General features: G+C 35.5%; 1 protein-coding gene across 3 annotated transcripts in view; it reads right to left on the bottom strand.

Moving 5' to 3' along the window:
* The window catches only part of stard13b (StAR-related lipid transfer (START) domain containing 13b), a 176,841-nt gene that overhangs the window by 52,906 nt on the left and 106,905 nt on the right, over nt 1-17,030 (bottom strand). Inside the window, exon 1 of one of the 3 annotated variants that reach the window (XM_056473147.1) lies at nt 10,279-10,529. The exons of the other annotated variants lie outside the window; for them this stretch is intronic. Within the exon in view, the coding sequence (XP_056329122.1) occupies nt 10,279-10,441 (163 nt within the window). The 5' untranslated portion in view covers nt 10,442-10,529. Of the gene's footprint in view, nt 1-10,278; nt 10,530-17,030 lie in introns of those variants that run through there. 3 annotated transcript variants of the gene reach the window in all.

Raw genomic sequence — 17,030 nt, 5'->3', positions numbered from 1 at the left:
AACCTACGAAACACCAAAAGTATTTTAAATACTAGTATTTAAAACAAGCATATTATAAGTAGAGAGGCATGGTGGCTCAGTGGTTAGCACTGTCGCCTCATAGCTAGAAGGTCATTGGTTCGAATCCCGGCTGGGCCAGTTTGTATGAGTTTGCATGTTCTCCCCTGTGTTCGCGTGGGTTTCCCACAGAGTGCAAAGACATGCGCTATAGTTTAATTGGACCAACTAAAATTGGCTGTAGTGTATGAGTGTGGGTGTGAATGTGAGTGTGTATGGGTGTCTTTCAATACTGGGTTAGGGTAGGAAGGGCATCTGCTGCGTAAAACATATGCTGGAATCGTTGGTGGTTCATTCCAATATGGCGACCGCTGAATAAATAACGGGACTAAGCAGAGGGAAAATTAATGAATGAATATTATAAGTAACTGTATTTAAATCACCTGAAAATTAAACGTTATCCCTCACTTATTTAGTGGAACGTATTAAATTACATTAACTAACTAAACCCAACACTGCGTCCATCCCTATTACAATCTACATTGTAAAAGCGCTATACAAATAAAGGTGAATTGAATTGAATTGAATTATTACAAACTGATGACTCCAGATCAAATGTCGCACTGTAAAAAATGCAGGGTCCCACACAATTCATTTATGCTGTCCCAACTCAAATCAATTAATTTCATTGGTTTTGACAAGTGTAAGTGTAAGTGTAAGTTTGTCAAGTTGTCCCCCTAAAAATTAAGAATTCTGTTGTGCAGCTTATTTTAAATAAGTAGTTTGAACAAGCACCAAAAAATATATTCTATTTTTTTTCTCTTTCTCTTTCGCAACAGACAGTCTATAGTCCCTCCTGAAGTGCACTACACTTTACTTTCCTATAAAGAATTGAGTATCAGAAAGAGTTTGGGCCTCATGCAACCGTTTCAGAGCTCTTTTGAGGAGACCATTTCATTAAATCCCATATCTGCCTCTCAAAAAAACATCGTCTCGACGTCCAGAGTGGCACTACGCTTTTAGTGAATAGATATCCATCCAGTGAAGGAGTGAGAGAAAACGTGAAGTGATTTTCCTGCTATTGGCTCGAGTGGCTCAGGCCTCTGCTCCACTTAAACTTTCAAAAACACACAACAGGAATGTAAAGCTCCACTGTCAAGCTTGTCAAAACTTTCCCATTGTGATGCTCGAGAGGAAGAACCAAAGTCTCCATACTAAATCGCTGGCTCACCTTCATCATTAAGACTGTAAAGACTTTTTCCCATAGAACTTTCTTTAAGTATACATAAAATACAATAAAGCAATGACAATAATATGTAGACACCCATAACTGTAGTATAACTAACTCAACACATCAGTCAATACCGACTGAGATAAATATATGCAAATTTAGCAGTTCTTGCATCTAAATTCAGCTGCTCATTTGAATTTGTTGAGAAGTATATAAATAAACTGCATGGACTTTATTTCATTCTTTCTTTTTTCTCAATATATTACATTTGATGATCTTAAGAAGCTTTACTTACTTTAAGCACCTTCATGAAACCATTAATGTCATTAAAGAACTTTTTTTGAAGCATGTCAAATACTGAGTTTACAAAACTGCCAAAAAACAAAAACAACAAACTAAACTGCAAAAGTTAAAAGGTTTTTAGGCAGTGTAATAAATATTTTTTTTTCTTAAATGCCAAAGTCTATCACTATCAGAATAAAACTACAAAAAAGCAACTCTAGAGCACAAATCTGAATGAAATCTGAGAAAGTATTCATTCAATAAGAAGAGCTGATGGATGGATTCAGTAAGAAAAAAATGGATGGATGAATAAGTGGATGAATGGGTGGGTGGATGGATGGATGGATGGATGGGATGAGCTATGGGTGGATTGATAGATAGATAGATAGATAGATAGATAGATAGATAGATAGATAGATAGATAGATAGATAGATAGATAGATAGATAGATAGATAGATAGATAGATAGATAGATAGATAGATAGACGGACGGACGAACGGATGGACGGACGGACTGGAATGGATGGATGGATTGAAAGAGTGATGAGTGGATGGAAAAAATATAGGATGGATGGATGGATGGTTGGGATGAGTTATGGGTGGATGGAAAAACAGAGGTTGAGTGGACGGACGGACGGACGGACGGACGGACGGACGGACGGACGGACGGACGGACGGACGGACGGACGGACGGACGGACGGACGGACGGACGGACGGACGGACGGACGGACGGACGGACGGACGGACGGACGGACGGACGGACGGACGGACAGACAGACAGACAGACAGACAGACAGACAGACAGATAGATAGATAGATAGATAGATAGATAGATAGATAGATAGATAGATAGATAGATAGATAGATAGATAGATAGATAGATAGTGACAGTAAACAATAAATTGTAAAAAATGTTCCTCTCTCTAAAATCTTGCGACCCCTGACACACAGATCTAATCAGAGAGAGCATTTGTCAGATCATTAGTCTGAGTGAGGACGGGAGGTGACAGCAATACAACAGTAAAGTAATGATCTTTGCATGGAGGAGTCGTAAAGAGCTGTGTGGGAGAGGTCAGGACGACACTGCCCTTTGTCTTAAGTCCTGACCCCTGCACTGCATATGATAAATAAAGAATGACAACTAATTAAGCTGGCTTACAGTACACTTCAGCTGTCTCTTGTTACGATGTCTTAAATAACACTCTGTTGCTTGGTACCTCCCGCACATCCATTTGATGGATCGAGACCAGAAATTAAAATTTAATATGAGCTCAGCCTGTCTTAAGTTTCAGATGAATTTTCAGAAGCATTTGACATTTTCATTACCTATTAAGAAAGTAAAGCATAAACTCTAATTTCATTGTCTGGCATCATGACATTTGAATTACATATACATAAAACTATTTTGGAAATAGCCGCTAGTTCAACCTGGTAAAAAAAAATGAGGGGAAACGTCATTAAACATTTTTCCAGAGATATGAATAGCTCATTGATTTTACGCTCTGACAAAATGTGTGTACCGGTCTCTGAGTATGAATGGGTGTTTATGTGGTCGGATGGAAATTTTGGAATATTGTGTGTGGAGTCATAGCAGATGTGCAGCAGAGGGTCTGGTGTCCAGATGGGCATCTATTAAGAGGAAAGAACCCAAAGAAGCACCACAGGATTCAAAGCAGCTCCATTACTATAAACACCACTGAAGTATCTAGACCCCATTTCAGACCTTGCTCAAACATCACAAAAACACACACACACACACTCTCTCTCTATATAAAGACTATGACCTATTCTGATAGACTCTCAAAAACAACAACATAAAGGTTGGCAAATGTTTCATCCATGTAGTTCATCTTAAGCTTCAATCTTTCCATCCATCCATCCATCCATCCATCAATACATCTCTGGTTCAACAAACCATTGGAGGAAAGACATGTATTTCCTAAAAGCAATTCAAACTTGTGCTAGTCTCTATTTGAAAGATTTTGTCGACAATTAAAATCAACCAGCATTTTAAACAGATTGGGCCCTATCATACACCTGGCGCAATACAGCGCAAGACACATTTGGCGTGATTTGTTGCTATTTTCAGACCAGCGCAACCCTAATTTCCACATTTTGTGCCACATTCTTTAAACAGCAAATCCATTTACACCCCTTTGTGGACTCATGGGTGTTCTGGTCTAAAAAGGAGGTGTGTTAAAGCACATCGTTGGAGTGTTGCAATTTTGAGGAACTGAAATAGACTGCACCGTTGATCAACTGAAAGCTGGCCTAAAGTCCAGCACAGAGTGTGTTAGTTATGCGCCTATGCAGGTCCATAACACATAGACATTGCTTAATACACACAGGATGCACAGCAATACACAAATATCTTTATATTGAAAAAAGTAAAGGATTACAATGTTACAAATTATTATTTTCTTCATAAATATAAAAACCACTGCCTCTATGACTTCAAGTTGGGGAGCTTTTTTTCAGTTTGTTAATGACAATTTACATTTGTATAATATTATTATTATTAGCAGTATTATTTATTATATGCATATTTATATTTGTTTTAATAAAAACAAGTTTAGATTTGTCCACCTGTCAGGTTTTGGAGACATACGTGTCACTATATGAGGCATAAGAATAGGACGTGTGTTTAGATATATTTGCTGGAAATTAGAACTGAATTTAGCAATAGTTTTGAAACAAATCTTTGCACTTAACAAACAAAATTAAATATGTAGGCTAATGGATGTCTTCAGTGGAGTGTGTACAACACCATTTCCTTATCTATGAAAGTAAAGGAGTTAAGTAAAGAGTAAAAGTAAAATAAAGAGAAAGTAAAGAGAATGAAGCTCGTTCTTTATCCTCGCACTGCAATTTGTCTGTTTAACTGTTTTCTCACCAGTAAAGTGTTCAGTTTTTCCACTTACAAAGTCCTCCATGTAAATAGCAAATGAGCCATGATGCGACACAACAGGCTCTTAAAGTGAATGGGAGATGAGACTCTGATTGATTTAATGCACGTTATGCTCAAATCACACCCATAACTTAATAAGAGAATAAGCATTACCCTGTTAGACCACATGCCAGGGTGCAAACCGTATTTATCCGTCCTTAAAATAGCAAAAGTGGATTCAGACACGCCCTTAATGCTTTTGCGCCATGTGCTTTAGACTTTGTGCCTAGATCGTTCAACTAGATCCTTTCATCTTGATGCCTTTTATTTAAACATTAATGGGCTATATGTACTGAAGAGTTTTTGAGTCATTAATAAAATTACGGTGAAAGGTTGATGTGTCTATTTTCAATTTCATAAGGTTCCTTTTACAGCATTGATAATATAAATCATTTTGCTCAACAGAGGAGCAACAGGTGAGATAGATAATCCACTGAAAATACTGTGGTATTATAAATGTTCCTTTTTTAGACATAGTAATGCTTCTTGTCTGGTGTGAGACAGATTACAGACAGACAGACAGACAGACAGACAGACAGACAGACAGAGTAAAACATAAAATGTGAGAGAGAGAGAGAGAGAGAGAGAGAGAGAGAGAGAGAGAGAGAGAGAGAGAAAGAGAGAAAACGCAGCTTTGCTGTCAAAAGACTAAATAAAATTTTTAAATATATCAAAACTGAAAACATTTATTTTTAATTGTAACAATATTTCACAACATGACAAAAATATACCCTTGGTGAGAGTTTTAAAAAAACATCAATCTTCTTAATGAAATATTTCATCATTTAATAAAAGCACTTTGAGTAATGGTCTCAGTTGGTCCAGTCATGTAAACAAGACTGAATAGATGAAATTAAAGATAAACCTTTTGCCTCTGCCTTCCACTGTGGCATGAGCTGATCTCACACTTTCCATGCCAACCGACAGGAAAACATCCTTCAGAATAAGTCCTCAGGAAAAACCTTTACTGTGTAAACAAATAATACATCAGGCTGTTTTACAGCTGTATACGTGGCTGACTAAACAAGAATTTGCAATATACCATAGAGGCTAATTGTCAATAAAACTAGTGAATGGACTTCCTGTTTTGAATGGATCAGTCTTAAAACCTTTCCCCAACCATTCATCCCTCACCAAAAAGCAGAGCCATCCACATTTTAAAGCCAGTGTAATGTCACAACTAATAGTGGTTGTCTGTCTAATGTTTTCTCCTGACCTAGATACCCCTTGATGACAAACCAGACCCAACATGTCCTGCTGTATGCCTTATCACAGCCCATCAAGATCTGAACAGTAGGAATACAGAATCTCTAAGACCATCTCCCTTCAAACAACAAGCAGAACATTCTGCGTCAGGTAACATGAGAACGCTGCGGAAATGACTCTCTGAGGTCAGTTCAAGAATGTCCGCACGAGTGACATAAAAATGGGGGATTCAAACCACACATGAGATTCTTAATGTGTCTATTGAGTCTCAGTAAACGGAGAGCAAATTTACACACTCGAAACATTTTTGGTTTGCCTGTTCGTTAACATGACAAGAGTTTTTGAGACTGAAAACAAAGTTTAAGCTTCTGAAAACGTAGTTGTTGTGTCCATGTAAACGCATAAAAACAAGAGTCTTTGAAAACAATGATATCAAGTGCGAACATTGTACATGTTTAGAGAGCCGTACATTAAAGGCAAGCTCTAACAAACACGTAACAATTGTGGAGGATGTGGTGGTGTTGCTGTTGCTCAAATGTTTCCTAGCAGTTCAACAGCAAAGAGTGGATTTACTTCACATTACCACCAAGCAGAGACGCATCTTACACACATGGCAAATTGTACATACGCATCAGCGTCAATCACAACATAGGCTCATTCTGAAAACATAGCCCTATATACGTTTCTGGAGATCGCAAATTATGTAGCCAGAAGTAAGTATGGCTGCATTTCGTCTTTAAAGCGAATGCTACTTCCAACGTACGCCTTTTCTTTTCGCTGAAAACGTGGTAAAATCTTTTCTTTTTCTGGACTGCTTTTTAAAATTGTTGGTTGGGTATAGGGAAGTGGGTGGGCGGGTCAATCAATACAATTGGTTGGGTTTAGGGAAGGAGGAGAGTGGGTCAGTCGATCGGTCAGTCAGTCAGTCATTCAGTCAGTCAAACAGTTACCAGCGGCCTCTGGTAGGTTTACGTGGAACAGCAGGCACATTTTAGAGCTCAAAAAGCGTACACAGTGACCTCTGATGGATTTGCGAAAACAAAAACTTAAAAAAAAAAGCTTAGGTCCTGGGACATATTTGGCGGTCTTCAGAAATGTAGAGGTACATTTTCAGAATGATCCTGGGTTGGTCAATCATCTGCCGCCTGCATGTCATCACTTTCCTACTGCTACTTTCTACTATGGTGACAGCGCCAACTACTGGCCTGGCAAATGTAGTACAAAGTTTTTGTCATTTTCATAAACGTGTAAATGCAGATCATATTGAAAACATTGTCATGTAAACAATGAAACGTTTTTTAAATGCAAGGAAAAAAGTTTTGTTTTTGACAGCATTGTTATGCCACATTAGATTCAAGTATTAAATAAATATACAGTTGAAGTCAGAATTATTAGCCCCCCTTTGAATTTGTTTTCTTTTTTAAATTATTCCGAAATGATGTTTAACAAAGCAAGGAAATTTTCACAGTATGTCTGATAATATTTTATCTTCTGGAGAAAGTCTTATTTGTTTTATTTTGAACAGAATAAAAGCAGTTTAAAATTTTTTAAACCCCATTTTAAGGTCAAAACAATAACTTGCTTAATTACCCTAACCTGCCTAGTTAACCTAATTAAGCCTTAAAATGTCAATTTAAGCTGTATAGAAGTGTCTTGAAAAATATCTAGTCAAATATTATTTATTGTCATCATGGCAAAGATAAAATAAATCAGTTATTAGAAATGAGTTATTAAAACTATTATGTTTAGAAATGTGTTGAAAAAATCTTCTCTCCGTTAAACAGAAATTAGGGAAAAACTAAACAGGGGGCTAATAATTCTGACTTCAACTGTATATATCAACTAAACTTTCAAAAGAAATCCAGTTTGTCCATGTTTTAAAGGCATAGTGCACCAAAAATAATAATTAAAAAAATTTAGGTGAGGTTCTTTAGTCAAAATATAAAGAAGATTGTTGTGGGTTCTTGGTAATTCATAAAATGCAAGCCAGAGGATGCCATGCCATTGAGAATATCTATGTATTGAACATTAACAACAAACTGAACATTGTTTACTAGTTTATGACCTTTAACAACAGCCTCAGTCAAACACAGTCAATCTTGTGGATCAAATGTTGTAAGCAATGTTCTGTATCTGGTATAGACAGATCACTTCTCTTCATAAGAACCCAATGTATCATCATGTTCACAGTTATTAATTTAGTTAAATTCATATATGTTTTTATGTACTCTCAAAGTAATGGTATAGCCGTTGAATGTTCATGAATCATTTGGGTCCATGATTTCAGTGAAATACCTTTTCAGCAATCTACTGGAGAGTCACCCACATGTTGGATTGTGGTGACTTGTGGTTTTCTATATAAAGGAAAACTTTCACATTTAAATATTTACAAGACATCTCAAGATTCACCAAAAACACTCAAGTCTACCATTGACTTTGAGTTTTCAGAAGTCAAAATAGCAAGGAAAAATTCTACAAACCGACAGAATCAAACCCTGTAAAATTACAAGTTATAATTTCAAGAAATATCAGACTACAAACAAGCATTAGAGATTTCAACATGAACTCAAATTGTTCTTATTAAATTACTTCTATTACTCCTATTGTGTGTTAATAATTGTCCTGTCTGTGTCTATTTTATCTCTCCTAGAGACATATCAGCTGATACTTCAATAAAACTGAGAAACCCAGTTAGTCTCAACAAGCATTTTCTTTTTATCAACAAATGTAAAATTAGAGGTTTAAAAAAAGGTGTCATCTTTAAATGTTAAGTGAGGTCAACCATTCAAGAGAGTGAAAAGTCTGTGAGGGTTTTAATCCCCTTGTAATGTGTGCGAACCCCCTCAGGTAAATCTCACCGATCAACAGAAAGCAAGGGGGGAGGAGCTAAGATGTCAAATGCATTTGCCTGAACGGTCCACCATTGTCTCCTGCTGATAACAACAGCCAGAGGTGTGACGGCAATGGAGATTCCAAACTAAACATACCTTCAGTTCAACCTCAATATATAAAGCACTTTGAAGAAGAAAAAAATTACAGACTTGTGAGTCAAACCGGAGTTCAAAGGTCAAAAGCTAATGATTGGGCTGTGCAGCTCATTCAACTTCATTGCTTTCATACTGAATAACTAGAAATGAATGAGTCATTGAAATGTGACACTTGACACTTTCGCATTTAAAGTTTGGGGATTATCTCAAACTATTAAAGGGATAGTTCGATCAAAAAAGAGAAAATATTCTTGGGTAGATCCAAACTTTTTGGAAGTTTCTGTTGTCTGTTGAATTCAAAATAGGAAATAAGATATTCTAAAACTGGTAGCCATTGACATTAGGGGGAAAATAATGGAAATCAATGGCTACCAGTGTCCAACGTTCATCAAAAATATCTTCTTTTGTGTACAACAGAAAAAACCAAACAAACTCAAAGAGGTCTTGAACAAATGGAGACAATATTACTAAATAAAGCCAATTTTTGGTCACACTTTATTTTAAAGGTACAATTCTCGCTATTAATATAACATTGACTATGGCTTTTGCTTTAATAAACCTGCTGATTTGCTGCTTACACTGCAAAAAATGATTTTCTTACTTTGATTTTTTGTCTTGTTTCTAGTCCAAATATCTAAAAATTCTTAATTCAAGAAGACTTTTCTAGACAAGCAAAACATGTTGTCTTGTTTTAAGAAATAATATGCCAAAATTAAGTGAGTTTTTCCTTAAAACAAGCTAAATAATCTGCCAATGGGGTAAGCAAAATAATCTTGTGTCAAAAGGAAAAACTAGATTATTTTGCTTAACCCATTGGCAAATTATTTTACTTGTTTTAAGGAAAAACTCACTTAATATTGGCATTTTACTTCTGAAAACCAGACAATGTGTTTTGCTTGCCTAGAAAATGCTTCTTGATATAAGAATTTTTAGATATTTGGACTATAAAGAAGACACAAAATCTATGTAAGAAAATCATTTTTTGCAGTGTGTTAATAGTTATTAGGGTAGATGTTGGGTAGGATTAGGGATGTAGAATAAGATTATAAACAAATATGTACTTTATAAGTACTAATAAACAGCCAATATCTTAATAATAGGCATGCTAATATAAACAACTTGTTAGTTGAAATATACTGAAATGTTACCAAATTATCATTCTTGTGTGAACTAAAAAAGTATGGTGTATAATGTAACACCTGCTTTTGAAAATGACATAAATGATCAAGTACAAACATTAAATAATAAACTAGTAAGAATTTATCATATCTACACACTATAAATCATTTATTAAGCATTAGCAAATAGTAAATTTATTAATTGTTAAGCATTAGGTCTACATTATAAGACTTTAGTTCATAAAGACAGCTACTAATGCTGTATTCTTGACTTATAAGTACATTTATAATGTGCTCAGTAATTGTACTTTCACACTTTGTCACTGATACATTTTTCATTACTAAATAAAGTATTGCATTATTTACAAACCATTTGTATTTAAGAGTAGTTGATGGTTTTTAAGATCATTCAGAATGAGTTAGTATATGATTAATAAACTATTTTAAATTCAGGAATATAGTAAACTTATGATTTTTTAACATCTGCCAATTTCCCCCTCCAGTCGTACCTGTCGCAATCCTTTTAAGTAGTTGCTGGCGGGCAATGATCCTGCCCAGCCTGTACCCGGATCGCCGTCTGAGATGATCCATCCTCAGGTAGATATCCTGCGTCTCTGGGGTCATGTTGCCCAGGCATTCACTGCTCTCAGTGCGTGGCAGCTCCCTGTACATGATCACGCAATCGTCCTGCCCCCCCTTCCCAAAAAAAAGCAAACACCTGAAGCAGTCACGCAACTGTGAGTCTGTCTACCAACAACCCCACACGTGTGAGATGTGAGTCCTTGGAGCTCTAGTATCTGGGAGGAGAGCCAGACGTCAGCCCAGCCTCTATTCCAAATCACGTGACTGGAGGTGAACCAATGGTAAAGCAGGGTGGAGGGGGCGGGGCTTGTAGCTGAGCTGAATTCAAGGTCTGTGCGAGTGCTGCTCAGTTCAGGAGGGAAATATAAATACCAGAGGAATGCCTGTGAACTGAGCGAGTGGAGAAAGCTGGAGAGCAGGGGGCCGTGGGAGGGGAAGAAGAAAAACAGCGTGGCTCAGATAAAAAAAAAAGAGAAAAGAACAAGCCTGCCGCTGTGAAGCCCCACTCAGGTGCCAAGTTTGCTCAGAAGAAGTTTGTTAAGATGGCGAGACACAAATAGTTTTTTCATGTACCTCTCATTTTTAAATGTTTTCATGTTTTTTTTTTTGTCTAACATGAAGAATACATCCAAAAAGCTCTATTTAGAGTTAGCTCTGTTGTATTTTATTAGTTTCTGTTTGTATATTTTAATCACAATATAAGTTTTAAAGGTTAATTGTTTCCTTACATTTTTTCTTCCCATGTACTAAGCTATACATTTCTACCTTGAGCAGCATTTACATACACCAAGAGCCCTATCATACCCTGTGCAGTAAGGCGCAAGACGTGTTTTGCATGATTTGTTGCGATATTCAGACCAGTGCAACCCTAATTTTTCACGTTTTGCGCCACATTGTTTAAACAGTAAATCTAGTTGTGTCATTTTGTGGACTCATGGGTGTTCTGGTCTAAAAACGAGGTGTGTAAAGGAGCATTGTTGACGCGGTGCTATTTTGAGGAACTGAAATAGACTGCTCAATTGACCAACTGAAAGCAGGTCTAAAGTCCAGCGCAGATCGCGTTGGTTGTGCACCTTAAATGTGCACATTGCTTAATACACACAGGATGTAAAGCAATACGCAAAAATAATTAAAGGATTAAAATATTACAAAAATTATTATTTTCTACATAAATATAAAAACCACTGCCTCCATGCCTTCATCTCGGGGGGCTTTTTTCAGTTTATTCATGACAATTTGCATTTGTATAATATTTTTATTAGTATTATATCTTATATGCATATTTATATTTGTTTTAATAAAAACAAGTTTAGATTTGTCCACCTGTCGGGTTTTGGAGACATCTGTATCACCATATGAGGCATAAGAATAAGACGTGTGTTTAGATTTAACTCAGTTTTTTGACCACACTTCGTTATACATTATTGTACTTTTATTAGTTTGCTGGAAATTAAAACTGAATTCAGAAATAGTTTTGAAACAAATCTTTGCACTTAACAAACAAAATTAAATATGTAAACTAATGGATGTCTTCAGTGGAGTGTGTACAACACTGTTTCCTATCCACGAAGTAAAGAAGTAAAGAGAAAGTAAAGAGGCCGAATGGAGGAGGCTCATTCTTTATTCTCGCTGCAGATGGTCTTTTAACTGTTTTCTCGCTAGTGAAGCGTTCAGTTTTTCCACTTATATGTTTGTATTCATATCTGTATACTGATGGATTTTACATATACTGTAGGCATTCATTTATAATTTCCATGATTATATATATATATATATATATATAACAATTACAAATGATTATACATTTTTCTGTATGTTCACAATGTGTTTTCTTAATGATGAATTACAATAAAAACGTGATTCTCAAAATTCCTCTCTGTAAAAACAAGAACAATAAAAAAAATTAACTAGAATTGTGAAAATGACTTCCAGCCAGTGCTAGAAATGTATGCAAATGAGCAGATATTTACTTCAATAGTGCCTCATTTGCATTAAAAAATCATTTTCAAGAAAACCTGAAATACAAAAACAAAAAATTTGTAATGTGATCAATCAGCTGGGGAAGTATGGCGATAACTGTTAGCTCATCGTTTTACCCTATGCACCTTGTTTAAAAAGGGGAAATAGAAAGTAAAAGAGTGGCAGAAAGAGAGAAACTTCATTTAAATGGTTTTGGATAAAAAGAACGTGGTCAAATAATCCACTAGAACAACACAATGGTAAAACAGACCCGGAGGTGACGGTGAGTTTCACTGTAGATGTTAATAAAGGCGTCGTGTTGGTAAACTCGGTCCCCAACCCCCTGTTTGCTCTGAGCTCAGTGGGGCTTCAGCTTGTGAAATGACCATTCAGAATAAAATGGCCCATTTCACACGTTAAAATGGGTTGTACAGGAAATGTCTCAACTTTAGGCTAAACACAAGGAGCTTCATTTATGCTGTAATAATGTACACTTGTATTTTTAAAATAAAATAAAATAAAATAAAATAAAATAAAATAAAATAAAATAAAATAAAATAAAATAAAATAAAATAAAATAAAATAAAATAAAGGGGCAGCACAGAGGTGCAGTGGGTAGCACGTTCACTTCACAGCAAGAAGGTCACTGGTTCGAGCCCTGGCTGGGTCAGGTGGCATTTCTGTGTGCAGTTTGCATGTTCTCCCCATGGGTTTCCTCCATGGTTTTCCTCTGGGTGCTCTGGGTTACCCCACAGTCCAAAGACATGCGGTATAGGTGAATTGAAGAAACTAAATTGGCAGTAGTGTATGTTAGTGTGCGCAAGAGTGTGTGGTTGTTTCCCAGTGTTGGCTTGCGGCTGGACGGGCATCCACTGCGTAAAATATGTGCTGGATAAATTGGCAGTTCATTCCGCTGTGGCGACCTCTGATTAATAAAGGGACTAAGCCGAAAAGAAAACCAATGAGTGAATGAATAAAATAAAATAAAATAAAATAAATGTGTAAAAACTAAAATATTTTAGTAAAACCATTTATAAAGACATGGTATATAATTATAGAAACAAATTATGACAAAAGTTAAAATAAATAATAATATAGTAATAAAAAAAATCTTAGTTCCACTTATATTAGTACACACATTATAACCATATATATTTATTGTTATTATATATATTATTTACAATAAATACATATACATCTACTTAATTTTTAATATTTTTATTTTATATTTATTTTGAGATTTATTTTTGGAAAAGTACAAAAAAAAAATCAAAATTAAATAATAAATAATATTTATTATAAAATAATTCAATGTGATATATTCATGCTGTAATTAGTTCTTTGCTCCACCTACTACTACTATGTATCGATTGGTGTAAGGAGACGCGGATCCAAATCTAAAAACTATTTTAAAAACAAAAGCAGAAACAAAAAAAACACTAAGCCCCTGAACACAAACAACAAACCACGCCCAGGCAATATCTTAAACATCTTAAACATCAAAACCGAGGGGTGTGGCCAAATCAAAATTTTTTTACATCAGAATGTTGTAATTCATTCATTTTTAAATCAGAATGTTGATGTACTTCCAACTGCAACAAATTATTGAGTAGGGGGTGGGGCTTTCAATTTGCACATCACTCCCTCATACCAAACTAATCGTAAGAGAGAGTATTAATTAGGGATGTCCAGATCAGAGTTTTTTTTAACTCAAGTCCGAGTCATTAGATTTTGAGTATCTACCGATACCGAAACCCGATCTGATACTTCTATAATACATAAAAAAAAAATTAGCAAAGAAACAGATTCAGGACGTTCCTTTTTATTTAATTCACCTTATTTTAACATTCAACAACTCTGTTAACATACAGAGCACTTCTGCTTGAACAATCAAGTAATAATGAACAATTTTTCACTTCTGGACTTTAGTGCAACAGTAAATATAAAAAACATCTAATAAAAAATCAAACAGCACTTCAACTTAAAGTCCCTGGCAGGCAATCCCAAGTTTACATATCTCACCGTTTGTAAACTTTATAATACAGTACCTCCAAACCACAGACATACTCGCGCTTTCCGCTTCAAGCTGCTTCCGTTCTACTTTGCCAGCATTTAACCAATAGGCGTCTCTGCAACAAATTGATGTCATGTCGCGCACATTGCTGTTTCTGTGTGAAGTCAAGAAAGAGCTCTAACTCTGTGCCAACGCATAACTGTAGATGATACACATATTCGTGTCCTAATCAGGAGGTAACATCCGATTCCGACCAAGTCTGAAACTGCGTGATCAAAACAAACCAAAACAAACACATTTAAAAAAAACAGTTAAAAAAACCGATGTCAGCTAAAAATAAACATTGTAAATTTAGATTATATTAGACTTTAAAGAGTGTTTGTTCAACTAATATATGGAATAATCTTCTGACCATGCGGCAACAACCCGCTCACCCTCGTGAAGCCAATACGGAAGTAACTGAAATTGTAATTCATCCACTGGCCTTTGGGGGCTGGCTCCAGGAACTCCAGATGTTCATTGAATGTAATGGTAAATTGACCAATTTTACAGCTAATAAAAACATGTTTACAGGCTGGTACAAAAGATGGTTTTGGTGCATATAGCTAATATTACCCTTCATGCCAACTGTGAGGGGATGAATTGTTTTTATAACTCATCCATTTAGCTGATTCCAGCCGATTAGCCACTGAACTCTGTATATACATCGTATTTTTGCTTTGTTTAATGTGGCTTTACACAGTCAGTTGCTTTTTGGAAGTATTTCTTACGATTATCAGATAATATGTCTTGGATCTCATAAATAGCCTTGCATTTATTAATACAGACTATATTTAAAGTATCTGGGAGTTATTCGCATTTTCTTCCTGTAGAAAAACGTGATAAGAACAATGCTTAGTGGCGTTACTATTATTAGAACAGTGGCTTAGTGGCTATTACAACAGTGTTTTTAAAAGACTAAACACTTTATTGATATAGTGTACAACCAAGCACATGTGGTCAGAACACAAAATTGTCGCAGGTAATGAAGTATTAAGCGTTTCTCTCAAAGAAAAGTCAGTCTAAGCAAAATGTTAGCAGGTATCTGTAGCTCCATTGACGCTCCCTCTCTTTGCCCTTCCCGGTCGGCTCGATGAAGCTTGAACGAAATGGTGACGGTTGGCCACGCCAAAAAATCTATGGGTAGGCCCACGCGGAATCTGCGTGTGCAGACATCTGCAGATTTCCGCAGATTTTTAGCCCATTATTGATGTTTTTAAATTTATATTTATTCCGTTTTTTTTTATTAATTTCACTAATATTATTATGATATAATAATAATATAACATTTTTTATATTATTTATTTACAGTAGAGTTTGTAAAGTAAAATTTTCTGTCTTTTAGTAGATATATTATGTGAGAGACTTGTTTTGTTTAAAAAATAATTGGATCTAATTGGATTTGCATTGTAAACATTGTAAATTTGCATTGTAAATACATTTTTTTGTTATGATACTCCTAAAATCGTTCCGCATAAACCCGCAGATTTTTTACAAAATTCTCCGTAGAAAGAGCAAAAAATATCTGCAGATTCTGTCTTGCCCTACCTATGGGTGACATCAAGGATACTAAGTCTATATCTTTTACAGTCTATGCTTCCGACTGATAATAAAGTGCATCTCACACTTCACATACTTACGCACTATTGCACTCCCTTTTGCAGTATAGATCGTATAACAGTAGTGCAACCACACTAAAATATTCTTTTTATTATAAATTCTTAGTTTGCTCATTTTATTCCACTAATTTGGCAACCATCAAACATCGTCTGGAAAATGATTTGAATTTAAGGTTAGTAAAAAATAGTGTTAGCGTTCCATGAGGTGCATAAAAGCATAGTGGCCATTTAAGATAAACTGAAAATATTGTTGTGCCTGAACTCCATCACTCCACAGCACACGTTCACTGTTGGCATGCATTATATATCTAAGTGTGAGTGGACAGATAAACACATGATCAGGGTATACAAATGGGCACGACACCAAGCCAAACATACTCTGTTCCCGTTCCAGGACTGGCACACACACTAGTACGAACCACACAAAGACCGCAATTCAACAAGCGCCTGCAAACCCTGATGCTATTTATACACAAACTACGCCGCAGCAAAGTGCTGGTGTTTTCTAGCCTGTGACGGCTGTGAGCTGCTCTGTTCAGGTTGTGTTGCTACATTACAAATGATCTCATTTGTTGACCCAGTGCTTGAGCTTATAAACAGTGTACAGTGGACGCTTTTGCAGATTCATAATGCACAAAGCTGCTCTGTTGAGTTCAGGTGTAACTCTATGAGTGATGGAGTAACTGTAATGGTGCGGCTGATTTTCTAAACACTGTAGTTGATTAATGATTGTGCTGAATGGGATATTAAACATAATATATTTCTCTGTTTGTTTATAGTGTTACATATGTTTGTGTTGTTTGATATTTTAGGATTTAATTCATTTATTTAGGATTTTCTTGCAATTTGTTTAGTATCTTCTTTGTCTATTTTATACAAAAATTCAACTAAATGAAAATATATTCCTTTCATACTTTGTGATATTAATTAAAATGCATTTCTCTGTTTAATTATTGTGTTACACATATTTGTGTTTTTTATATTTTAAGTTTTAATTAATTTATTTAGGATTTTACTACATTTTGTTTAGTGTTTTATTTGGTCTATA

The sequence above is a fragment of the Danio aesculapii genome, chromosome 15 (assembly GCF_903798145.1).
Source record: "Danio aesculapii chromosome 15, fDanAes4.1, whole genome shotgun sequence".
In the NCBI taxonomy this organism is placed as follows: Eukaryota; Metazoa; Chordata; class Actinopteri; order Cypriniformes; family Danionidae; genus Danio; species Danio aesculapii.
The sequence above is the reverse complement of the archived record's forward strand: the minus strand, read 5'-3'. Positions and strand labels throughout refer to the sequence as shown.